This window comes from Petaurus breviceps, unplaced genomic scaffold (assembly GCF_028583685.1).
Source record: "Petaurus breviceps papuanus isolate PSGF00001 unplaced genomic scaffold, PetGlider_PUasm1.0 90919, whole genome shotgun sequence".
NCBI classification, from domain to species: Eukaryota; Metazoa; Chordata; class Mammalia; order Diprotodontia; family Petauridae; genus Petaurus; species Petaurus breviceps.
In genome coordinates, this window is record NW_027187378.1 from 47,705,067 (window position 1) to 47,732,515 (window position 27,449).

Consider the following 27,449-nt stretch of genomic DNA (forward strand, 5'->3'; position numbering starts at 1 on the left):
AAAAAAAAAAGCCTAGTTTCACAAAATTGCTGGCTGTTGACTGCTGCCATGTTCATTTCTTTCCTTTTAGCAGCCAGCAGGGGGGACAATGAAGATGAAGAAGAAGAGGAAGAGGAAGGACTGGAGTCAAGCAGCCCCCTTAACCTTTATCAGATGCACCCTCCTCCTGAAGGATGCTGTACCACAGATGGTAAGGATTTTGCTAGACTACAAGGGAAAGGGCTATTTTTACTATTAATAGATCTTAGAGCTTGAGGTGATTTTTAGAAAACATTGGGTTCAAATCCCCCAATTTTTAAAATAATAGTAAAAATATTAGGGGACATTTATATAGTGCATTAAAGTTTATAGAAATATGTAATGCATGTGAGCTTATTTGAGCCTAAAAATCCCTGTGAGGCATAGGTCTTGTAGGTATTATTTTTCCCCATTTTACAGATGAGGAAACTGAGACTCAAAGAGACTTGCCCAAGGTTATACAGTTAGTAAAGGGCAAAGACAGGATGCATATCCAGGCCCTCTGACTCTAAATCCAGTATTGTTGTTTTTCCTAAACCAAACTGTGAAGAAAAGGTGGCCAAACCCTTTTGTCTTAGGCTCTCATATGATTTTTTTTTGGTCTTTTTGGAGGGGGGAAGACAGGGCAATTGGGGTTAAGTGATTTGTCCAAGGTCACATGGCTAGTAAATGTTAAGTGTCTGAAGCAGGATTTGAATGTAGGTCCTCGTGACTCCAGGGCTGGTGCTCTATTCACTGCACCACCTAGCCACCCCTCCTAAAAGATTTTGACAGCAGTGCCATTGCCATTGGGGCCTTTGTAAAAATACCCTGTGACAAAGATGTGGCACATAGTAGAAACCCTGACAGATGGGGTAGTATAGGGGAAAGAAAGTTGTACTTAAGAGTCAGAAGTTTTTGGGTTTGATTCCTGGGTCTGCCATTCTCTGGTTTTGTGATTTTGGCTGAGTCACACCATGAGCCTCAGCTTTTCTCATCTGTGTTTTGGGGATGGGATGAATAGTTTCTGTCCTGGGTGCCTCATAGACCTATTCTGAAGATTAAATGAGATAATTTATGTGAAAATCAAGAAATGATGAATAAATTTGAGAGATTACTATGATTTTCTTTCTTTTTTGTGTTCTTTGTTACCCTTTATATCTCAGTTCCCATAATGAAGGCATGCCTTTGCTTCCAACATAACAGGAGAGGGCCTTTTGGCCTATGTGATAGTAGGACCACAGATGGGTCACATCTTTACAGTTAGAAAGAACCTTAGAGATCAGGCAGTCCAATGTCTCCGTTTCATAGCTAAGAAAATTGAGGACAGGACTAGTGCATAGTATGGGTATCATCTGAGCCCAGGAACCCAGAAGAAGCCTCCAGTGCTCATTCTACTGTATTAAGTTCAGTAAAGAGGGTAGAGGGGCAAAGGGCAAGAAAGGTGTGAAGACCACGTCTCATAAAATCAGCTGTGTTGGGTGTCTAGATTGCTTCCTGTGGCAAACAGCATCATATCTTCCTTAGCAAATCCACATATAGTTAAACTTAAGAATAGATTGCATGCCAGAGGTTGTACCTTGGAACCCTTCTTAATTCTCGTGCCTTCCCTCTGTTCCTTATCTCCAATTTAGCTTGCTTTGTATATATTTGTGTGTTGTCTCCCCCGTAGGATTGGACGCTCCACGAGGGCAGAGACTGTCTTTTGTTCTTTTTGTATCTCCAGTGCTTAGCATAGTGCCTGACGTATAGTAGTCACTTAACAAATGTTTATTGATTGATAACCACTAATTCCCAGGGTTGTTGTGAGGATCAGAGTAGATATTTGTAAAGCATTTAGCTCAGTGCCTAGCGCATAGCTGGTACTCTATAAATGCTAGCTATTATAGTTGTTGCTGTTGTTTGAAGAGTCTCAAGTTTTGCTAGTGGAGTGAAAGCACTGCCAGGTCTTGGCCATCTGGAAGGGTTCTGAAATTTGGGCTCTGACAAATTGTCTTCTGAACAGCACTCTAGTGAAATTGGGGAGAGTTCTGTTACTAAGATTATCAGTTGTATGGCTCCTAGAAACTCATGAATCTCTGCTAAGCCTGGAGGAGCTCTGGTCTACAATGCTAGAACTCATACCCATAGCAATGAGATCATGAATCCCTGATGTAAATATTGGTTGTGCCAATATGTGATATGTATGAATTGAAAGTAGGGGTTTTGTTTCTTTACCGAAAAGCGTGTTTGGAATAATATCTGTGTGAATGCTTGGTTTATGAAAGTCTCTTAGAAATGTATATTAACCATGTTCCTTTTTTCCCCATAGGCTTTTGTCAAGCTGGAAAAGACTTGAGGCTTGTATCCATTTCTAATGAACCAATTGAAGTACCATCGGGCTTTCTCCTTGTTGGGGCAAAGTCTCCTCATCTGCCAGACCACCTTCTAGTTTGTGCTGTTGATAAAAGATTCTTACCAGATGATAATGGGCACAATGCTCTCCTCGGTAAGTAAAGTGTATGCAAAGGCAGATTTAGAGCTGCTCTTTTGTGTCAATGTGTCTATGGGGTGTGTGTGGGGGAGTGGTATAAAACAGCCACAAAACAAAACTTTTTTTTTTGGTAGGAGATTCATTTCCCTGTATCAGTGGTTCTTGACTTTATTTTGTGTCTTGGAAGTCTGAAGATACCTAGAGATCACTTCTTAGAATAGTTCTTTTAAAATAATTGAAGGAAATGGCAAATTTCAGTTAGAGAAAAGAAGAATAAAAATGTATTTTTTTAAGCTAAGTTCATGGATCACCTGAAAATTACTGGATCCCTTGGGGAGTTTATGAATCCTATGATTGTTTTTCATATTATTCAGTACTAAGGCATTTCTAGAGGTTTACTTTCTGTGCAAAAGACAAGTAGGATTTAAATACTGTGGGTATGACGGAAAGACTACTGAACTTAGGGGACATGAGTTTAAGTCCTGATTTTGCTGACAGCTATATGTCTTTTGGCTAATCATTTTCACCCCATCTGAACCTCAGTTTCCTTCCCTGTAAAATAGGGATAAATACATATTTACCTCACAAGCTTTGATATGAGTATGTACTTTCTAAATCTGAAATTGTTACTCAAATTAGTTATTATTATAGACCTTTAGGACTTAAAGCTAAAAGGGAGCTTAGTTTATGACTAACTCCTTTGTTTTACAGATGAGGAAATGAGATCCAGGTCATACAGCAGCTTAAAAAAATTACACTTCTACTTTTCCTTTTGGCATAAAGGTGAACTTGTGTTCTTGAAGGCTGTGCCAGTATATAACAAACTCTGTCAAGGCTTGTCTGGGTGCAAAGGATTTAAGTATGAGCCTAGTGATGGATTAAATGACCAGCCTAACTAAGTTTAGAAAGGCTTATCACCAGATGAACTGTAGAATAACTTATTTTTCAGCCACAACGACCATCTGAATCTATAGGAAGTCTAGTAAGAGGTATCCAGGTGGCACAGTGCATTAGTGCTCAACTTAAAATCAGGAAGACCTCAGTTCTAATTCTGTCTCGGATATTATCTATGTGACTCTGGGAAAGTCACTTAATCTCTTTTAGCCTCAATTTCCTCATCTGTAAAATGGGGATCATAATAACATCTACTTCACTGGGTTGTTGTGAAGATAAAATGAGGTAATTTGTAAACCACTTTGCAAACCTTAAAGCATCATATAAATTCTAGCTACGTTGTTGTTATCATGAAGTAGTGGGTACTTTTTCAAAGGAATGTGTTCCCACACTGACAGTCATCTGCCCTTCAAGTACTGAAGATACATGTAGTAGACTTCTTTCAGGAGATGGCTAAAAATACATTATTGAGTTTGTGAAATGGTTATCAGCAAGAATAATGAGCTAAACTGAATGAAATAGAATCTAATAGGGATAATATAGAGTACAATCGGATTAAAAAAATCAAGTTTCACAAATAAAATGTGGGGAAAACATGGCTAGGTAGTAGTTTTTGTGGGGAAAAAATATTTTTGTTTTAGTGAATTGTCAGCTCCAGATGACTCAATAAGAAAGCATACCATCCAGAATGAGCAAGAAGAGAATTCTAATTAATTCTGCCTTGGCTGGGTTACCTCTAGGGTATTCTGGGCACCTTTTATGAAAGCTCCACCTGGAGCAGATCCAGAAGACAGTGACTATGATGATTAGAGTCGTCAACAAGCATTAAATTTTTACCTACGGTCTACGGGGCCCTGTGCTAAGCACTGGGGATACAGAGAAAGGCAAAAGTCATTCTATAAATATTTGGTAGGCACCTACTGTGTGCCAGGCACTTCGTGACAGTCTCTATTCTCAGGGAACTCACAGTCTAATGGGGGAGGCAGTATGAAAATAACTACGTATGAACAAACTCTGTACAAGAAAAGTTGGGGAAAAAATCAACAGTGGGAAGATGCTAGAATTAAGGGAGATCAGGAAAGATGAGGTGTTGGAACTTCAGGGAAGCCAGTAGATGAAGATGAGGAAAGAGAGAACCACAGGTATGGATTTCTCTCTATATCCACTGAACATGGGAGTTGGGAAGAGTCTCTTGTTTGAGAAGCAGCAAGGCCAGTCTTCCTAGATCAAAGAATATGTGGATGAGAGTAAGGTGTTAGAAGTCTGGAAAGGCAGGAGGGGGCCATATTATGAAGGACTTTATATTTGATACTGAGCTTAATTGTGAGCCACTGAAGAGGGCTAGAAAACCTGCCATTTGTAGATTAGCTGAAGGATAGGGATAATTAAGCCTGGAGAATGAAAAATGCAGTCACATGACAACTTTCTTCAAGTGTCTGAAGGATTGTTGCATGGAGGAAGAATTAATTGCTTATTCTAGTTGGCCCTAGAGAATGAATGTGGGAGCAGTGTATGGATGCTGCAGAAAGCCAGATTTTGGCTCACTATAAGAAAAATTTTCTTGAGAATTAAATCTATTGCTGGGTGTGATGATGGATGCATGTCATCCCTGCTACTGGGAGGCTGAGGCTGGTGGATCCTTTGAGCTTGGAGTTCTGGGTTGAAGTAGGACTGGATGTCTGCCCTAAATCTGGCACCAGTGTTACTAGTCTCCTGGGAGATGGGGGCCTCCATGCTGCCTAAGGAGGGGCCCAGGTTAGAAATGGAGCAGGTCAAAGTTTTTCATGCAGATTAGAGATCAGTATTGGAAACAGATCAGAGAGAGGCTCCTGTACTTCCAGCCTGGGTAAAACAGGGAGAGCCAGTTCCAGAAAAAACAAAAACTATCCCTCTTCCTCGCCATCACTAAGAAGAGCTATTCCAAAGTAGAAAAGGATGCTTTGGGAGCTAGTGAGTATCTTTTCATTGGAAGTAATCAAGCATTAACTCTTAGAGACCAATTTTGGGGATGTTATGGAAGGATTTCTTATTCAGTTCCAGGTCAGACTAGCTGGGCTCAGAGATTTCTAGTAGCTCTTAGCTATTTGGTGATTTTTTGGGACTCACCCTCACCCTTACCACCCTTTAATTCACCAGTGGGTTTCTCTCGATGATTCTTGCTTTAAGAGAGGTTTTCCAGCTGTTAGCACTATTCCTCTTAGCTTTTCAGGATATCTAACCTTCTGAAACCTTTGGAGAAAGACCAAAACCAAACAAGGTTGGGTGGTGGGCTTCTTTGGGCCAGTGAGAGGAGAGCTGTTCTTCTGGGCTTGGAAACCAGGTGGGCCAGGATTTAGTCAAAATTCTGTCATGAATTAGCTCTGATTTTCAGAAAGTAACAAACCTCCCTCTGCCTTGATTTCTTCACCTATAAAACTTAGCTCTCATTCTTGTTGTAATTGAGTATAGTTTTTGAGTTTATGGATAAAATGTCTTTAAATTTGGCTGCTTTAGCAGAGTAACACAATAAAGGAGAGGGGGAAGGCATGGAACTGAAGGATCTCATAGGTGGAATTGACCTTAGAGATAAATGCTAGTCTAACCTTTAAAAGTGACTTTTTCAAGGTCACTTAGCTGCTCTCCCATGCATTCTTTGTATACAAAAATTTCAGCCTCCTTGCTGTTTTGAGGCAATCTGTGGACTCTGGTGGCAAGCATGGAAATGAGAACAGAGAAAAGGTTTTAGCTAGCCTTGAAAGCAAAGTTCCCCTTTTGTAAGTAACTTGGTAAATTAGGAAGGATCCCAGAAATTTCCCTTTTCACTGCATAAAGATTAGAAGAGGAATAAGGATTTTGGCATTAACTCGAAAACGATACCAGTGACTGGTGGCTGATGGGGCAAATGTGTTTTAGAGGAGCCAGGTACGGTCATTTGTTCTAGAGCTGATCTTGTAGATCTTGTAGATGGATCAGAACGCCATTGAGCGTGACTATAAAGGAATTGAGAGGTTGGTAAATCAAGCCAGGGTTGTGGTCTTTGAGACAGGAATCTTTCAATTCATTCAATACCCAGCTCTGTTTAACAGCTTAAAACTCCTTAGGCAGTTGCACAGAGGAAGTAATATCTTTCTTAATTGCCTGCTAAACAGTCTCCTGCAACAGGCAATAAGGGACAGTTGGTAATAACTGATGCTTTTTTCTTTTAGAATAATGCTTTATGCCCCAGGCTTGCCCATTTGACAACTGTTTGGGCTTCCTGCCATTAACCCCCATGGCTCCTCAGGGGGAAGATTATCTCCCTACAACATACCAGTGACCAAAGTCGAGTGCCTTTTAGTGGCCTATAAAACCGAGGCTGGGATATGTCTTAGGGAAGCAGTGATTTTTTTACTTCTCATTTTGAACTGAGTTTTTGTTGCAGTGATTTGACAAAGGGTTCTGTTCAAGGAGCTTTCTAAGAGAAAAGGTCACAGAATTAAAAGCCAGGTGTGTGCTCCAGCTTTGAACTGAAAACAAGGCATAGAAGGAGAAATGAAAATCTTGGAAAAATTCTTCCTACCTGGATCTGGAGTCAGAAGTTGTGACTTTGGATCCCAAATCTGCTATTTATTGCTTGGGTGACTGTGAGTGGTCCTTTTTACCTCTGTAGGCCTGTGTTCCTCATCTGTAAAAAGAAAGGATGGGACAAGATGACCCCTAAGGTCCCTTCCAGCTCCAAATCCTATTAACTGAGAATTTTTAGATCAGAGAAAAGAATTCTCCATTCATCCTCCTTGGTGGTGTTGGTGTTGGTGGTGGGAGAGCCGGGCTTTTTACTCTGAGGGAAAGAGACTGGCAACCGGGTTTTGAAGTTCTCTTCTTCTTTGATAAATAGCCTGTGGGGCTTTGTTCTTCAGATGGTGAGAGTTCACTTGGAGGGAATTTTTTGAGTCACTCTGGAAGTGATAATGAAGTGGATCGTAAACTCTTGGAAAATAGAGACTGTTTTATTCTTTTTATTGGTATCCCCAGAATCTGGCACATAGTAAGTAGGCACTTAAAAAATTGCTTGTTGGTTGATTTATTTTTAACTTAACCTTCTTTTGTGATTCTTAGGTCATCATGAGGATTATTATTTCAGCCTACAGTCTCTCATGTTTCTTATGTCTACTTTTTGAAAAATTTTAGCAGTTTGGGTAAGGCATTAGTTTCACTGCTTCCATTATTATATTTTAATCTCATTGCTATTAGAATTCTTTGCAGATATTCCTGGAATGAGGTCTCAGGATTACAATAATACCACTCATTTGTAATGTGTAATTATGTGTCCTCCTGTTTAATGCCCACTTTCCTTGAGTTGTTTCAGTTGTGTCTGACTCTGTGACCCCATTTGGGGTTTTCTTGGCAAAGATATTGGAGTGGTTTACCATTTCCTTCTCCAGTTCATTTTTTAACAGATGAAGAAACTGAGGCAAACAGGGTTAAGGGACTTGTCCAGGGTTATACAGCTATTAAGTGTCTGAGGCTAGATTTGAACTCAGGAAGATGAGTCTTTCTGACTCCAGACCTGGCACTCTATCCATTGTGCCATCTTAACGCTCCCTAGTATAACCCCAAATATTCTCTAGACCAGAGTTGTCAAACTCATGCTCAGCAAAAACTCTGGAGTGGGGAGGGAACCACATTAAATTGTAACTGGGAATGTTTAACAAAATAAACAAAAATACAATACAACATAAATCATGTTAATTTGTGGTTTTCTAAGTCAAAAAGTAGCTTTATAGGGAATGGTTTCTCTTTGAGTATGAACTACTGCTCAAACTAATCTACCTGAAACAAAATTTGAGTATGACATTACTGCTCAGACTAATTTAACTGAAACAAAATCCTTGCTTCCCATCAATACATCACTGAGTTCATCCATTTACCTGTTATGGTAAGAATGGCATAGGAACCATTTTATACTGTGGTATGGGGAAGGGTTGTCGTCCTTTTTCCACCTGTCCAATGAAAAGCCCAAAGTCTTTTGCCAAGACTTTCATAATGCAATTCAATTCAATTGAATAGACCTTAAGTGTTTTTGTGAAAGACTCTGCACTAAGTGCTCATGATTTAGACATGAAGATGAAACAATTACTGCTCTTGGTCAGTCAACAGATATTTATTAAATGCCCCTTATTTGCCAGGCATTGTGCTAGGCACTGGCGTATTGATCTTAAATTCTACTAGAGCCAAGGTGGGGTGCATGCAGTATGTACACAGATGAACCTATTCTAGTAATTTTAGGAAGGAGAAAGCATCACCAGGAAAGCTTTTTATAGGATAGGTCAATTTACCTGAGATGTGAAGAAAGCTAGGAAATAGAGTCAAAATATCATCGTGGAAGAATGAAAACAGGGCATTGTCATTTCCTTCAGCAACAAATAGCCATCTAACTGTCCTGTTACATTTCCTCTCATGAATCATATACATTTTTGCTATCTTTTATATAAGTACAAGCAGCAGTTTGGCATGGGAGAAAGGGCACAGAATTTGCAGTCAAAAAACCTGCATTCGGGGCGGCCAGGTGGCTCAGCGAGTAAGAGCACCCGCTCCAGTGTCGGAATGACCTAGGGATCGAGTCCGGGCTCCAACACTTAGCACCACACCCAGAAATAACTGGCAGTGTAACCTTGAGCAAGTTACTTAACCCCGATTGCTCATAAAATTTAAAAAAAAAACCTGCATTCAAATCCTAGTTTTTGCCACTTACTAGCTATGTGTCTGAGCAAAGATCTTCAGGTCTTTGGGCTTCAGTCTTTTTATCTATAAAGTAGGGATAATGCTATCTTATTTATTTTAGTACCTTATTGAGTGTAACATTCCTTGTAGAATGTATATTTCTTGAACACAAGACTGTCTAGTTTTTGTCCTTGTGTTCCTGCTCCCTGGTAGAATGCTTTACACATAAAGGCTCATTGGGGGAAAAATCATTTGAGCTGGATCAAATTAGAAAACTACAAAATGCTGTAATATGTGATAAGAAGGATTTTGAAGATGAATGGACTTGATTATGCTGAGTTGGTGGATTGGTCTTGGTCAAGAAAGAAAAACCCCCAACTTGATGTAGGGCTTAAAAATGAAGTAAATAATGACACCAAAGATGTTTGAGTTCAAAATCACTGCTATAGGGTGACTGAATTTTTTTACGTATCTCAGCTCTCAAAGATAATTTGCTAAGACACAGAGTGGATATAATCACTGTCCTCAAAGGGATTTGTTCATTCGATCATGCTGATGAATTACAGATAATATATGTATTGATATTAGAACCAAGTTAACATGTATCTATTTTTTGTACTTAGTTGAAGTGATGCAAAATTGTTACTATTGCTAGAAATTTAGTGTTGGGTAGAGTGCTGAACGTGGAAATAGGAATCTTTGCATTCAGATCATGCCTCTAACATGTAATAGATAGCTGTGTGACTGTGGGCAAGTCATTCAGCTTCTCTGAGGCTTGGGCACTGAAGAATGTCTACTACCGTGTTTCCCTGATAATAAGACCTATCCCGAAAATAAGCCCTCCCCTTACTGTGTAAGATTCCTCTAAAATAAGCCTCCCCCCGAAAATAAGCCCTATTGAGATTGCTACTGTAGTGAAGGTGATCCCCTGTGCTACACACTACCCTCTGTATGCACCTCCCCCCCCCCCCGTGAAATGCACGCCGCTCTCCAAGCTGCATCCAATCAGAGCTGCAGCAGTGAGCACATCATCCTGTACTTTATTGAATTCATTATTGAATAAAGGTACATTTTTTTGTTCACATTTACCTGTTTATTAAAATTGCTGTCAATGTTCATTAAAATAAGCCCTCCCCTGAAAATAAGCCCTCTGGTGTTTTTCTCTCCAAAAAAAATAATGACAGTGTCTTATTATTGGAGAAACACGGTAGGTTATAGGTGGGTTGCAATCTGTGTTGGTGGAGGGATTTCCCAGCTGATTCTTTACCCAGATTCTTTATATGTGTTATTTCCATATTATGGAAATGGTTATGTGTATGTGATTACCTTGGTATGAGCTTTTCCTTCTCTGAGAGAGAGACTGTAATTCTTCTTTGATTTTATGTGCAACCTTCATAGTTGTGAAAAAATTCATCACTCTGGGGCCAACCAGATGAGAGCAGCTCTGGGCGGTGGACATATAATTGGTCATTAGGCTTATACCCCAAATCTTTCTAGCTTACTAGAACATGTCAACACTTGTGGCCAATTGACATTGTCTCTGAGAATCCCATATTATCTCTCTGCCACAATATGACATCAGAGGGATACCTTAGTGAACTCATAATCTCTCAACTACACAAACAGACCTGTGCTTTCATCTACATGAATATTACCTCTATTGATAAGGTTACAGTTCACCTAAGTCATATCCTGTAACACTTTATCCATGTTCTACCAGAATACTACCACAGGAGTTACATTCAATGTCCTGGGAGCTTCCTTGCTTTTTTTAGACATTGCAAGGGTATGAATATAGCATAGGGCTGTTCATTGATTCTTTCTTGCTCTTGGCACATAACTAGCTCTATCCCTCTTCTTCTTCCCCTCTCCTCACTTTTTTCCTCTTCTTCCTTCCTTTCTTCTTCTTTTCCTTATCACCCAGACTGGAAGTGCTGCCATTACTCATGGACCTGATCCCACTGCTGATTGCCATGAGAGCATGTCTAACCTGCACTTATTTGCCCTTCTTTATGCAGTCTGGGATTCCCTCCTCTTGCCCCAACCCCTGTTCCTTGGGTTGTACCATGTTGGTGTTGGGCTTAGTGTAAACCCACATTTGGCCTTAATTCTGCCACAGCTGAGAACTCCCAAGTGTCAAGCAGTGCACCAACTTCAGCCTTCCTAGTTGCAGGGATTTTAGGCATGCACCATTATCCACCCCATCTTCTTTTTCTTGTGTGCATTCTTTGATAGCATCCTTTACACAGCTTCTTTTTTGTAATTCCTTGCCTATAGTGTATTTCATTCTGCTCCCAACCACCACCGAGGTACCTTTCCATTGCCTTTTATGTGATATTCAACTTCAGTTCTTCAGAGAGTGTAACTTAAATAACTCTTAGTTATTTAGCAATATCAGAAAAATGTTGTTGTGAAGTACACAGACCTTTACTCCATGGAGAAACTTCGGGTTATTAAATCATTTTGCAGTTAAAGTCAATTCATCTTTTTTTTCCAGTTCTGCATTCAATTCATTGTTCATTTGCAGTGTCGATATTAATGAATGAATTCTATGTTCCCCTCACCCTGCCCCAACCAACTACATATTTTACTGTGGATAGTAGACATTCCTTATCCACTTTTTTGGGTAAGGTAAGATAGCTCCAATTCTTCAGAGATATGAATTTCATTTAGATTCTATAGTATCCTAGGGTTTTATTTGATCAGCACAGTGTCACCTAGAGCTGGGTGGCACACATTTACTATTAATGCTACCAGGCATACCAGCACTAGTGGGAGTTCTGAGCTGCAGTAAGCTAAACTGATTGGGTGGCCACACTAAATTAGGCATTTAGATGGTGAGCCCTAGGGAGGGAAGGACACCTGGCTGCCTAAGGAGGGATGGATGAATCAGCAAGGGCATATTGGGTTTTTGTTTTCTCTACATCTTTAACTCAATTGTGGTAAAGATGTGGTTTGTTGTTTGTAAAAAAGTCTGCCTTTTCTCCTTCTCATATTCTCATCAAGGATGCCGTGTGTGTGTGTGTGTGTGCGCGCGCGCGCGTGTGCATAGATTATGCTTATAAATACGTTAGGTGGAAGGTAGGTATATAGTTTGGTAGCTTTGTCTCTGTTGCTTTAAAAAAATGTCTGAAAATTCCCCCATGTCTTTTGGTATCTTTTCCTCTTCCAGTGCCTTGAGAATAAATCTCTGGAAATCTGTAAATTTGTGTCATTTCTAGGACAAAATCTCTTCAGTTTATGTTTGGCCTTGTTTTCTTTTCTGCATTTTAGTTTTTTCGCTGCTGTTTTTACTTTCTCTGGTACATTGGGTACTGTGACTAAGAGTTCAAATGTAGCAGTTCCTTTGAACTTGATGGGGGAAAAACAAACTTGTTTAAAAAAAAATCTTGGTAGATATTTTCCACGTTTCTTCTGTTTTCCCTCGTTTCACCCTCTAATACCCTTTGGATGACTTTCCTTAGTTGGGTCTCTTGGTAGTCTTTGTTTAAATTAGTTTTCCCTTCCATTTCTTCTTGCTGTTTTATGAAGCAGTATTAGTATATATACTGCTCACAATTTCCATTGTCCTCTGAGATTTTATAAATTTATGTTCTAAAGCACAGATGCCTTTGGTTGCCATGTTTCTCTACTTGGTAAGTCAGTGAAGTGAGTGCTAAGTGAGATAGTTTTTAGGTCTTTTAAAAAATCTTATTATGGGTGGCCAGGTAGCACAGCAAGTAAGAATACCGGCTCCAGTGTCAGGATGACCTGGGGATCAAATCTGGGCTCAGATACTTAGCACCACACCCAGAAATAACTGGCCGTATAACTTTGAGCAAGTTACTTAACCCCAATTGCTTATAAAAAAAATCTTATTATGATAATTGATTCATGTCAGTTTAATTACCATATACAATTATTATTATCAGTGTTGACATTCTTCCATCCACTTCCCATTGTTGGTGTTAATTTTATTTTTTAAAAATAGTTCAAGTTGGAGTTGTCTTAATTGGATGCCATTCTTTTTCTCATTTTTATTTTAGCTTTGTATTAATTTTGATTTGCATTCTAACTTAACAAGTGGTTTGACTTTACACAGGCAACTGATTCTGGAATGACTTCCACATCAATAATGAGTCTTTTCCTGTCTCTAAAAAATAATCAGCAACATTTGTGGTGATGTTTTTCATTTGCTCACCATGTCCAGAGATTTCTGGTTGTTTTATTGAAGAGAAAATATCATAGTGTACAGGTGTTAAGCTTCCGTATAGTCTATAAGGCTTTACCCTTCCTAATTCCTTTATGCTGAATCATATTCTCCTGCACATTTTACCCATCTCCCTATTCTCACCCTTGCATTGAAGTTTAAAAAATATCAAAGTGTATGTTGACTTATTTTGGAGGGAATTATCCATTTCTTTGTAGAAATTCTCTTTCATCTGCTGCAATGGATATGGACATACTTCCTGCAATTACTTTCATGTTGCCCGTTTTGCTGATACTTATCATGAACAATGTGAGATGAACAAATTCCTCAAGAAATGATGTATCTTCTTGCTTTGGGATGCATAATAATATCTATGCTACCAATTTCCTCCCCAAAGAGAGTCTGTGAGTGATCAATCCATTTAACTATACTTTTCTTCTATTTTCTGGTTTTAGTTATATGGAAAATATCAAAATTGATACAATTCATTTCCTCCAGGGGTATTTCTATTTGTTGGTCATCAGCCCAGGATTTCACACTTAGAGGACCAACAACTAAACCTACAATCTAAAAACCATGTTATTCTTTGTACTCTTACTCCCATTTCTAATATTTTAAAAAGATTTTGTCACCATTGCTACAGAAGTGGAAGGGGGCTCCGTGAATGTAAGAATCATTTTGTATTCTTCTTTGTTTAATGGGTTTCAGTAGCCAAAATGATCAGTCAGTAAATGATTGTTTTACTTAATCATTTAGTTGTCAAATATTTATTAAGCACTTACTATGTGCTGCTAGGTTCTGGGGTTACAAGTAAAAAGATGAAACAAACCTTGCTCCCAGTGAGATTATAATGTAATGAGTGCTGAGCCTCTCCATATTTAATAAAGCTAGTTGAAAGAAGACATTATGGTTTAGGAACCTATTGTCACTTTACACCACAATGAGGCATTGGAATAGAACTTAGAGTAGTAGTGGTATGCAAGTTAATTTGTATATTTATGTAATTCAATCTTTAAATTTACCCTTGGGATTTACTGACCACAAAAGTTAGCAACTTGGCTTTCATTTTCTTCTGAATAAGATCCATGATTCTTGACTTTATGAAGCTTAGAATCATAAAGACTGACCTTTCTGACTCATGTAGTCAATGAGATAATGCTACTAGGGCCAGGGGCTCAACTTTCATCTTCATATAGGTCTGGAAAGGTTCAAAGCATCTGGAACTATTAGGAAGTTCTTTGATATCGTCTATGCCAATCTCACATTTTACAGAGGAGAAAACTAAGGCCCAAAGAGGTGAAGTGACTCTCTCAAGGTGACACATGTACTAAATAAAGGCTGGATTTAAATCCAGGTCCTTTGGCTTTAACTTTTTTCTATTATAACATGTGGCCAGTTCTTTTCAATGGAATAATACTGTTAGATTGCTACAAGGATACTGGTAGCTCCTCTCACTAATATGTCTTCACAGAAGGACTGAATGGGATGGTATAGGATGGGTGGGAAACCTGTGGTATTTGGATTCAGTCAAAGGGTCACACTTGAGGACCTAGAGGGCCACATGTGACCTTGAGGCTGCAGGTTCCCCACCTCTGGTAAAGGACAACTGATCCCCACTCCTGAAACAGCAACTCAGAGTACTTGCGTATTTGATAATGAGATATGAAGATGGAGGAACCCATACTATTATTAACTAGCCATTTAGTATTTTACAGAGTCCTGCATAGGGGGCAAGGGAGTAATGCCAACATGCTGGTTTATAGTCACTTGCAGGTAACAAGAAGAGCTGTTAGGTCAGATATTAGCTAAATGGAGTGAAGGAGGAAGAAAGCCAGAAGGGCCAGCTACTGAGTTGAGAGAAGTCATCCTTTATATTTTTATGCCTCCCTGAGATGCAAGGTTGGTTGGGAGAAAACTGGCTTCCTGCTCACATGAAAGAACCTTAGTAATAAACCCAAGCTATTCTTTCCAAACAAGGAGGGCAGCCAGACTGCTACAAACTGCTGTTTCCACAGCGATGGAAGCATATAGACCACCCAGGAAGCCTGAAAGAAGCTACTTGAGAAGGCAGCCATTTAAAATACAATTATGGAACTGAAAGAGACTTTAAGACAGAATACCAGAGCTCAAGGGGACCTGAGATACCATCAAGTACAACTCTTTCATAAATTGTATCTAAGAGAGATTAAGTGAAGGTCAAACAGCTAGAGTCAGAACCAGGTCTACACTCCCAGGTCAGGATATTTTCCACTCTGCCATGTTAAGGCTAAGGAGAATGGATAATAGACAATATAAAATGCTACTCCCTCCCCCCAACCAAAACTGAAGCAAGGATTAAATAAAATGAGGTGGTAAATTCAGCCTTGTAAGAATGACTAAAATATAGGACAATCACTAGGTATTGATCAGGTAGATGTTATGGTGTAGGAGTATAGGAGAAATTTTCTTTAGTGGAGGAGGGTCTTAACAGAATTCTCTTCTGAAGAAACATTTGTGCTGCTATTGTGATGGTGGCACCATTTGGAATAGTTATCCAAGAGCCTCATGGGAAATTGTTCCTACTGAAAGCTTTGTTCCTTTCAATATTTTGGGATGTGATGGGAAGGGCAGAGAAAAGTGTCTTAAAAATAGCACCAGTGATGATAATAAATACTTAATAATTTTAAGCAGTGATTTTCTTCTGGAGAGATGAAAATAAGTCACTGATGCTATTTCTGTCCTCCAATCTCTTAAGTTACTGCTCTATCGATATTAAAGTTGGCACTCTGGTCACTTTTAAGAGGTAGCATGGCAGAATGAATAGTCTTGGCTTGAAGTCAGGAAGATTAGTGACCAAATCCCATCTTATGGCACCAGTTAGTAAAATACTCAGTTTTCTAATCTGCAAAATGCAGATAATTTCTATGGTACCCCGTTCTTAGGATTGTTGTGATACTCAAATGAAATAATATGTGGAAAACTTTAAGGTTTAAGGCAAACCTGAAAGCATCATATAAATGTCATCATCATTATTACCCTTAGGATTCAGAGAGTTTGTTTTAGCTAAACTTCTTTTCTCCAGTGTCTAGAATGGTGCTTTGCACATAGTATGTATCTAATGCATGTTTGTAAATTGAATGAAATTTAATCTTTTCAGGTCATTTGTAGAACTAGAATATCAAGGGGCTCTAGAGGCCATGTAGTTTAACTTACTCATTTTACAGATGAGGAAACTGAGGCTCAGGGAGGTTGAGTTGCTCAGGATCACACAGGTAGAAAAATATCAGAGGGGGGTTTAAACCTACATCCTCTACCTCTGAGCCAGTGCTTTTTGTTGTGTATCAGGAGATGTCTCGAACATTACTGTCGTGCTTATTACTTCTAAACGCCAGAGACTCTGTTTGCCTTGCAAAGAATTTGAGAAGTTAGAGCGATTCCATTTTTAAACATGTTATTTAAGATCGAATGGTTATAATCATTTGGCAGGTTTTTAATCAAACCCCATGGCAGATTTATAAACAAACTGGCAGGGTTAGCAGTTTTACCTCCTGTTTCCAATCTATTCAGTGTTGCTTTCTCCAAAAGAACAGCTTTTCCTGGCGAAAAAGCCCTTATTGGAGAAGATTGATTGTTCAATGGCCTCTTCCTAATCCCTCCCTAAATATTTACAGTGCAGAGGAGACAAGTAGTTTCCCTCCTGTGGTGGGTTTCTACTATCAGCTTCTGATCTACAAAGAGAACTCCTTAATGGTCGGCATTTCCCTTCCCCCATTGTTGTTTTATGGCTCTGTGTTGCGTGGTGAACTCTTTTAAGACAATTTTACTCTGACAGCCCTGTCTTCTTCAAGGACAGAATGAGGTGGTGGGCTGGCCCTTAGCAGATGTGGTTTTCAGCTGCAGCTCATGCAAATGATTGGTAACACCCTTGGCCTTGCTCTTCTGTGTTCATATTCTTGAATCTTTTAAACACTCAGGGTCAGATTCAAATTCAACCAGCTCTGGAGGAGGCTTCCCACATATTATCATGGATGCCACTGCACTATTCTTGTGAATATTCAGTTTGGGGAATATTAAATAAATGGATAAGTTCTTTCCAGTGTAGTGCAGTGGAATAATATAGCAGAAACCACATTAGACTTTGAGTCTGAAGACCTAACTTGCATCCTAGACCTGATGCTTGCTGGGCAAATTACTTACTTTCCCCTAAGATGCAGGTTCTTCAGTTGTAAAATGGGGATTTTGATACTTGTACATCTTGTCTCCTATGTCCTTTGTAAACCTAAAACTGTTGTGATCACAAGACTGGAACTGCTGTCCTCCTAGGGTGATTTTGTGGTAACTATTTTCTAAACATTAAGGTACTATTTCAATGTTGAGCTCCTATTATTACTATTGAAAATAATACCAAATCTCTATGGACGATAACAATAATAGATAATATTCACAGAGTGCTTTAAAATTTGTGAAAGAACTCACATAATCTTATTTGCTATGATTCTCACAACAACCCTGTGAGGCTGGTGCTGTTATGATCCCCATTTTACACATAAGGAAACTGAAGCCTGGGGTGGTATAGCTAGTAATTATTTAAAGTAGGATTTGAACTTGTAAGTCAAGTGCTTTGGGTTTCAGTTGTAGCCTTATGCAAATGATTTGCAGAGCTCTTGGCTTGTTTTCTGTCATGTTCTTGAATCTGTTGCAAATTTAGGGTCACATTCAAATTCAACCAGCTCTGGAGGAGGCTTCCCAGATACTGTCATCTGAATTCTTGAAATAATACAATAGTTGGAATAAAAATGAAATCCTGCACTTTGCATTCTGATGAAATTTCCTTATGACAGATCAATTTGATTTTTTTCCTGACAGCTGAATATTAGTGCAGAAAAGCAGGGTCCTGGAAGTTCCACTCATCCTGCACATCATTATCCCATGAATACATCAACATTTTAAACTAATTAATTAGGATCTTTGGTAAATTTTAAAGAACTGGCATCAGGAGAATTTAAGAATTACTTAAGGGAAAATGCATCTAAGCTTTCAGGAGGTTTTAATAATGGTGACTTTCTTTTTATTTCTTCATCTTTCTCATGAAGAAATGAAATGGAAATTTCTTTTTTTGTGTGCAACTGGTTATTTTTTATAAACATCAGATAGATCTCTGAGATGCCCAGTTTAAAAGCAGAGCTAATGTAGGTATTTGTGTTGCCCTTCTCTCCCAAGTCATAATGACCTTTACAAACTTTTCCTGCAAAGAATGTGATAAAAACAGTTTACTTTCAGTGTCCTTTAGCTCCAGTGTCTCTTTGGCTCAAAGGTCCTTGTGCTCATAAAAACCAAGACAGACCACAGGATGAAGCAAGCCTTTGAGGAAGGTCTTGTTTAGGCACAGTGAATTTCAACAGGGAGACTAAGCAAAGCAAAAAGCCAAATGATAAAACTGGACTTGGAATGTGAATAGATCAAAGGCTACTAAGGCTAGGATATAAGTTAGACAATGGAATGTCAGAGCTGGTATTGAACTGAAAACATGGCTCCTCAGATTGGGATCTTGGCCATCGTCTAGTCTAGGGGTTTTTAACTTTTTTGTGTGTCATGGACTCCATTGGCAATATGTTAAACCTATGGCCCCTTTCTCAGAAAAAAAAATATTTTTAAAGGCATAAAATAAAATGTATAGCATTATAAAGGGCACAAATTATATCAATGTATAGTTAAGAAATGTATTTTAAAAACCTAGGTTTATTGATGCCAGGATAAGAACCTCTGATCTCGATTGTTCTTAGGGGGCCATGCCATCAACTCATTTCATTTTAGCATATTTTTGTTTGACTCTCTCAGGAGGACATAGTGAGATCCTCTCTTTTTTGTGTTGTGTCCTGTTGTTTTGATTTTTATTTCCTGAAGTTCTATAAGGTTCATTTGGAACTTGGAGAGTGTATCTGTTCAACACAAATAGGAAATGGAAATGTGGCTGTAGCAGATTACTTTATTGATTTAAGCAGTGTAGCGACTTGAATGGGATAAAAGCAACTAACTTGGATTCTTCCTTTCTTCCTTAACTTGAACTTCCAAATTATTTTTGAGAATTAGAACTGTAAAAATTCCCTTTATATTCTGCCAAGTTTGCCTCATCCCTACCCACTTTACTAAAACCTAACATCCTTTTTTTTTTTCTATAGCAGATATGCTTCCTCCTAGTTCTCTTACCAAAATTGATTAATGGCATTTAGAGATAAAAAAAAGACCTTAGGAATCATTTAGTTTAATTCTTCCATTTTATAAATGAGTCATCCTGGAAGATGAAAGGACTTGCCCAAGGTCATCTAGGTTGTAAGTAGCAAATTTAGGATTCAAACATGGCTCTATTTTTTTCTTCCTTGTTTTCATATTTCTTTTGTTGTCTTTTTAACTTCAATTTTTTTCATTTATCCAGCATTTTTTTTCTCTCCCTTAGTCCTCCCATCCCTCTGGGGGTGGGGTGGAAGAAAAAGAAAAGCTTTTAAAAAAATTTGCATAGTTAAGCAAAACAAATTCCCATGTTAACCATACATTTTGAATTCATCACCTCTCTCTCTCACGAAGTGACTGGCATGTTTCATCCTCAAATCTTCTGGCGTCATAGTTGACCGTTGCATTGATCAGAATTGTTAAATCTTTCAAAGTTTTGTCATCACACTGTGTTGTTACTGTATACATTGTTCTGTTCTGTTATTGTAGAAATTGTTCTATAAATACAACTCTTCACAGATTTCCCTGAAAACTTATCTTTCATTTCTTCTTATGATGATAATATTTAATTTGTAGCTCAGTCCTGATTAGTGTGAATAATTAATCCTGTGAATTGGGTGCATTATTCAAATTTGCACTGCATATTTCTACTGGGTGTGACAAAATGATCATATTTTACATAATTATGACTTACCATAGTGGGAATTTGAATACATGGGACCTCTTCATGGGCTTTATATGTCATAATTTGTTCAGCCAGTCCGCAACTGGATCTTTCTTACCTTACTTTCGGGGTTATTGTGAGACTCAATGAGCTCAAACCATGTTGTACAGAGTAGACATTTAATAAATGTTTGAATAGATTATAGAGCTGAAAGCATTTTGGGAAAAAGCACTAAAAATGAAGGTCCACAGTGAAATTTCATGACTTCTGATCAATGATGTGATGGGCTAAAGGGGTTTGGGAACTTCAGTAAATTATTTCACATATGCAAAGCACTTTGAGGGAAAAAAAATCTTTACAGTTGGACAACCAAATGCATGGCCTTTCATGTTGTGTTTCTCTTCCTAGGTTTCTCTGGGAATTGCGTTGGCTGTGGAAAGAAAGGATTCTGTTACTTCACTGAATTTTCCAATCACATCAATCTTAAATTGACCACCCAGCCGAAGAAACAGAAACACTTAAAGTATTATCTGGTTCGGAATGCTCACGGGACTCTCATGAAAGGCCCTTTAATCTGCTGGAGGGGCTCGGGTTAGTTAGCCCAGTTGGCTTGGCAGGATTTTGCCTTTCACTAACTTTGAGGGGGGTCTGAGTTAATGGCAAAAGGGTCTACTTAAGTAAACAAAGAGCCCCCAGGCCTTGAGGATGGCCTTTATAGTGGGTTTAAATTTTGAGATACTAGGACAATTTGATGTTAATTGCTTCTTCTTGTTAGAGATGACTACTTTGCAATAGAAGAATTTAAACAGTTTTAAAATTAGAGTGGGAGTGATGTTAGAGACCATCCCACCTAATCCTTTCATTTTATTGATGAGGACTTGCTTAAAAATCACACAGGGAGTAAAAGAATCAGGATTTTTAACCCAGAGCTTCTGATTTCAAATACAGATCTTTTTCACTTTGGGAGGGGAAATAAGCATTTATTAAGTAACTACTATTCACCAGGAACTGTTCTAAGTGCTTTACAAATATTACTTTATTTGATCCTGACAATGTTTTGCCTTAAAAAAAATTTTCAGTGCTTAGAACACTTAATAAATGCTTGTTGACTGATGTAAGGCTGGATTTGAAGGGTAGTTTCCTATGATCCCCTTTCCCTTTCTTCCAAATGTCTAGTTCCCTTATCACTTACCATCCTTCACAGTGACAGTGTGGTCTTTACTTTCATTAGGGAAGTTAAAAACAAACTCTTTGGGGTCCAAGGGTGAAGTTTGTTATTGGTTGTGGCTGTCAGACAGGGTTTTGTGCAAGAGGTGGCAGTGGAATTGGTCTGTAAAGAATGGGTATGAATTCAGTAGGTGAAGAGCTGGGGAAGGAAGATATTCCCTGCATAGCAAATTATGTAAGCAAAGACAGGAAGATGAGAAAGGATGTATTCTCCTTCCTCCGTTCCCCACTTTCCTCCCCTTACCATCCTTGTCACTTGCCAGTGGAATCAATATCATACTGACATTTTCTCTAGTAAATAACATTAATTGCTTGACCTGATGTGGCTGACACCAGACCAGGCAAACTTTCACCTCCACCAGAGGATAATGTAATCATTGCCTTTCTACTGCCTTTCTTTCAATAGATCTCCGGAGCAGGCAAATGTCCTCAGGCACGTGTTCCAATTCACTGTTCCAAGCTCCAGAGAGTTCAGCTCCCCCAGCTGCCTTCACAAGCGAGCCGGTTCTAGTAGCAAACCCAAATGTTCTGATGGGAACTCAACTGACAGGTAAATGATTGTAGAGAATCATTTAGAGATGTTAAATCATTTCCACACACTTATAATTGCTTACAGGATGACTTGACATATATTTCTCTTCTGTGACAGAATTTTAGTTGAAAAGAAATGATATCTGATTATATAGCATAGGATTTTGATTTCTAGATCCATAACCAGTCTTCATTTCAATAACAGCCAGGTAGAAAATAAAATTAGAATTTTTTGGTTCCTAGGAAGTGGAGGAGGGTAGTATGATCCAGGAAAAGAATGCTGGATTTGCACTCAGAACACCCGGGTTCACATTCAGACTCTGCTATTTGATACCTGAGTGATTTCAGGTCTTGCTGAGTGACTTGAGGACATCACTTATCCTTTTTGGGGTTTCAGTTTCCTTATATGTAAAATGACTAGATGACTTTTGAGGTCTCTTCCAAGCTATTATCCTATGATTATTATTTAAATTTCCCCCCAGAAGTTACAAAATCCTTCAAATCAAAATTACTTGTTCTATCATTTTTGTATATTTTCATGAACTTTAGGGATAGGGTGGGACTGACTGCTGGACAAGAACCTAGGGAGTATAGTGGACTGAGCATCAGGCAGAGAGCTAACTTGATACCTAGAATTACAACAACCACTATATTCTGTTGGGGTGGGGTAGGGAAAAAGCTGTACAACAAAGTCATACAGAATTCCCTCCCATTTGTAGCTCTGAGCCTATAGGATAGAGGTTCTTGACCTTTTTCTATCATGGAATATACATTTACTTAGCTACTTACTTTGGACAAATCCTTTAACTTTTGTTCAGTTTTCTCATCGGTAACATGGGAAAAAAAAGTAATAGTATCTCCCTCCCAGAGTTGTTTTGAGGTTAAAATGAGGTAATACTTTGTAAAGCACTTTGCAAACTTAAAAGTGTTACATGAATACTAGCTATTATTATTACTACTACTATTAATATCCTATTTGGTAAAAGCCTGTGGACCTCTTCTCAGCATAAAGATTTTAAACGTGTGTATGAAAATTCATAGGATCATAGAGGAAACAATTATCATGAAATATAGTTATCAAATATATTGAAAAAACAAGTTCACAGACACCAGCTTAATAATTCCTGCTCTAGGACATTCACCTGTGAACTCCTTTGCATTGGGGGTTATAGTAATCAGAATTACTTTTGACTTGTTTTTTCCTGCCATGTACAGCTGTAAGAAAACTAATGAAAAGTTGACTGGCTCCCTCCTTCATTGGAAGGGCTGAGCCAACCCTTTCCCCCTTATGACCGAGTTGGGGAAAAGGCAAAGATAATCACAAACACCCTGACAAACAAACAAAAAGTTATTCCCCTTCTTCATTAGAGATGTTAAGAATTGTGCTGATAGTATTTGTGATTTCTAACCTGTAGGATGGTGTGTTATCCTAAGTAATACAAGTGGCATGATAGCTTTCAGGGTTATATTCTTAAATGATCTTCAGATCATTCCTTTCTTGTCTGTTTCAAGAGATTATAATGCGGTGTATTCCTAGTAAAAGAGCAATATTAATAAGTGGCTGTCAAGTACTGGTGTGTGATACCTTTTGTAGGTGACTGACAAATCCAAATCATTAACAAATACACCTAGGCTAGTTTTGAAAACGGCCTTTGGGTGACACGATATTCCCTATCATTCTCTCAGTGGGACAATTGTATTTGAAATCATCTTGGGGTACTTTGTGAGCCCCTACATTTTAGTATAAACATCACTTGGTACCATGTGGCCTTAGAGCTGAGACAGGACTGTTCCCTTGAGCATAGGGTGACTCAGTAGTCCCCAGAGTAAGTCCCTGTTCTCTAGTTAAGCACTTGGAAACTTCTATTTTCTTGGATAGTTCAGTGAGTCTGAGTAAACTCAGACCACCCCCCTCCTTCCCCCCGCCCCACGTAGCTCCTTCATCTTGTCTCCATGTTGGGGTGTCCTCAGATCCTGTGGCCAGTTAAGGGCTAGAGTAAATCAGATAGCTGCAACCTTGAGCAGTTTCTTGTAAGCCCTATCTTGGCTCCAGTCTGTGTTCTCAGTAGGCAGTTCTAGGGAATCAGCATTGAATTGTGGGTCACAAGTTCTGGGGCATCCCACAGTGGCTTTGTCTTCAGACTTGTAGGTTGACTCAATTTGTAGCCCTTGAAGCATATGGGGGAATTTGTACATGTCCCCTCAGGGGAGATGAGATATTACACTTTGTGCACTCTAACCTCAAGGGTGGGCTTAATCAATGAACAACATACAGTAAAATGGGGAATATGGTGTTGGATCCAATGATATCATGGTGAGCTTTTCTTTTCTTTGGTTTCAGGCACTGTATCTGATCATCCTCTTCAAATGTCATCAATGAGTCCAGCTGTTTTCAATGGGAAGGATTCACCCAAGCATCAACAGTTAGTGAAAAACAATTTGTCAGTCCCAACAAGACCCTCGGTATTAGGTAGCTTTGCCTTTCTGTGTTTACTCACAAAAGCAGGTCATATTCAGAGCCCAGTCTATGAGGTTTAGATGTACTTATTGCCTCCTGTTCCTTTGGAACAGATTCAACCTCGGGAGCTTATATTAGTGGAACTGATATTTGTGGAACTGATGAATGTTCCTTTGTTAAAGCATTTTATGTTTTGGATTGCATCAAGTCCACAGGTATTTACTGAGGGTGATATAATATAGGGCAAAGACAGAATGGTGTGGTGGTCATAGCACTAGATCGGGAGATACTGGATCATAGAGCTTTTGCTGGGTAAGTCTTCAGACGGCATGAACACAAACACCTCATTTTATAGTTGGGGAAATAGAGGCCCAGGTATGGACAAGTGACTTGCCCCAGGCCATTCAGGTAGTAAGCATCAAAGCTGGGATTTGAGTTGGGGTCCTCTGGCTCCAGTGCTCTTTTCACTGTACTATGCCTCAATGGCGATGCAAATTTGGTAAAGCTGCTCCCTCAATCTCTGCCTCAGTTTCCTCAGAGGCAGCATGGTAGTGGTGCTCAGAGGACCCTTCTTGGAATCAGGAAGACCTGAGCTCAAGTCTTTCCTCTAACATGTAGTAACTATGTGGTTGGGGTCAAACCAGTTAACCTTTTACTGACTAGACAATTCTTGAAGATGGTAAGTTACAGCTGAGCTGAGTTTTCAGTCTCCCTCTATGGAAGGAGCTTCCCTTATTGATGAAATCACCAATGGGGGAAGTGGGAGGGATGGGGGGGTTAAGATGGTGGTGTGGTGTGTGTGTGTACACGTGTATGTACCTGCCTTGCATAGCATTGTGATGAAGATTAAATGAGAAAATGCACCTGTTGTTGACTTTATTATCATTGTGTTTGTGATAAGATGCAGTCCCTGTCTAAGAGGAACTTGTCTCACCAGAGAAAACAGACATATGTCTACAAAACCCCTAGTGAATAATACAACACAATGCAGATGATGACAAAATCCTATATTAAATTGGCTTTAGCTGGTATAACAAGGGTTAGGAGGAAGGCTAGATGAATGTGAGCTGCAGGAGATGGGACTGAAGCTTAGTCCAGAAGAATGGGTGGGATGTGGAGAGGAATCAGTTGAGCATCTTATTCAGGGAATAACCATGAGCAAGGGGGAGATCAGTGTGAGCAGGGTATGAATGAGGGGACCAGTGTGCCTAGACTAGAAAAGGTGTCTGTTGTGGGGCAAGTAGGAGATAAAATTGGATAGCGCCATTAGGGCCACAGTATATCCCCATGAGCAAAGTACTTTAAATTTTCTAGATTCTTAGGCCTTTTGTGACTTTTAATGCAGCAGTGCCAAAGGAAAGTAGTTGGCAAATTCAATTTATTGCTCAATCTCAAGGGCAGCTAGGTAACACAGTGCATAGAGTACTGGGCTTGCAATCAGGAAGACTCATCTTCTTAAGTTCAAATCTGGCCTCAGATACTTACTAGCTGTGTGACCCTGGGCAAGTCACTTAACCCTGTTTACCTCAGTTCCTCATTGATAAAATGAATTGGAGAAGGAAATGGCAAACTACTCCAGTACCCTTGACAAGAAAACCCCAAATGGGATCTAGAAGAGTCAAACGCAACGGAAATGACTCACTAAAACTCAATCTTAAATCATAGACTTTTTTCTTTGGAACCCTAAGTAAATTTTCTGTCCCTTTGATAGGATGTATATTGTTTTTTGTTTTGTTTTTCTTTTTGGAGGGGAGAAGGCAGGGCAATTGGGGTTAAGTGACTTGCCCAAAGTCACACGGTTAGTGTTAAGTGTCTGAGGTCAGATTTGAACTCAGGTCCTCCTGACTCCAGGACCAGTGCTCTATGGACTGTGCCACCTAGCTGCCCCTAGGATATATATTGCATTCGTTTGAAATCTGCTATCTTTCCTCACTCCTCCAATATATGCTGCCCCTAAAATTTGATCTTATTGAAAGGAAAAATAAATACAGTTATGTATGGATTGATGCAGTTCCTTAACATCCTTGCCTCCTCTTCTTCCAGTTTGACCTCACCCTCCTCTCCTTGGATTTTGCATTCAACTCAGTTGAGGGCATGAATACAAACCCTGCCTCCTGGCTGGGGTCTAGCTTGGATTGAGAGCAAGGTTATCAGGGCCTTCTGATCTAATGTAATCTTCCTTCTGCATCTTGACTGATGAAAAGTTTCATAACTTTCCCTCTCTAGAGACTGAGGAGTCATCAAGTTCTTGACAAGCTTGAATGTCAGAATGAATCTAATAAAATGAAATTTAAAAGGAATGTGTGTAAAGTCTAACACCTGAGTTAAAAAAAAAACCCTTCATTTATGCAATATGGAGGAGTAGCTAGACCGCTGTTACAGTTCATGACTGTAAACTTAAATTCATTGTGAATTAATAGTATGATCTGCCATCCAGAAAAGCTAATGAGAACCTAGGCTACATCAGCAGAGTCATAATATTCATGATTAAGAAAGTGGTGACTTCACTCTACTTCATCCTGGTCCAAAAGAGCTTTCCCAAAATGAAATGGGCTGCCTCAAGAAATAGTGAGTTCCTTGTCACTAGTCTTCATTGAGGAAAGACTGGATGATCACTTGGTGGCTACATTTATAGAATTTATAGATAAGTCAGATTGGATGGTGTCTGAGATGTCTTCCAACTTTGAGATTTTGGGATCTATATACAAGCTCTAGAACATCAATGAACTTTTTTTTGGTGGGAGGAGTGCTGAGAAAGTTGACATATTTCATCATATTTTTTTCTTTGTCCTCCTGGTGCAGCCCCTCACTTAACTATAATGTTATGCCATAAGCCATACTGTTGATGGACTACTGACTGAGCTTAATAGGTAGGCTGGTCCTTGACAGTTGATACATAGTCTATCACTGACACTATATTTGAAGCTTATGAGTTTGTGTAAAACCTACCAGAACTTGTGCTCTACTGGGGTATGCTGTAGAAGTAGTAGTAACATCAACAACCGTAATAATAGCTAGCATTTATATAGTGCCTTCAAGTTATAGAGGTCTTTGCATAAACTCTGTGAGGCAGGTGCTATGTTTAGTCTTCCTTTGACAGATGAGAGAAATGAGATAAGCGAAACAGGTT

At 39.1% G+C, this 27,449-nt stretch overlaps 1 protein-coding gene across 1 annotated transcript in view; it reads left to right on the forward strand.

The window, feature by feature from the left end:
* Positions 1-27,449, forward strand: part of GREB1 (growth regulating estrogen receptor binding 1) — a 143,006-nt gene that overhangs the window by 18,440 nt on the left and 97,117 nt on the right. Inside the window, exons 2-6 of the mRNA XM_069075948.1 lie at positions 71-190; positions 2,309-2,485; positions 20,512-20,694; positions 21,737-21,880; positions 24,203-24,331. Coding sequence (XP_068932049.1) covers positions 71-190; positions 2,309-2,485; positions 20,512-20,694; positions 21,737-21,880; positions 24,203-24,331 — 753 coding nt within the window. The remainder of the gene's footprint in view (positions 1-70; positions 191-2,308; positions 2,486-20,511; positions 20,695-21,736; positions 21,881-24,202; positions 24,332-27,449) is intronic.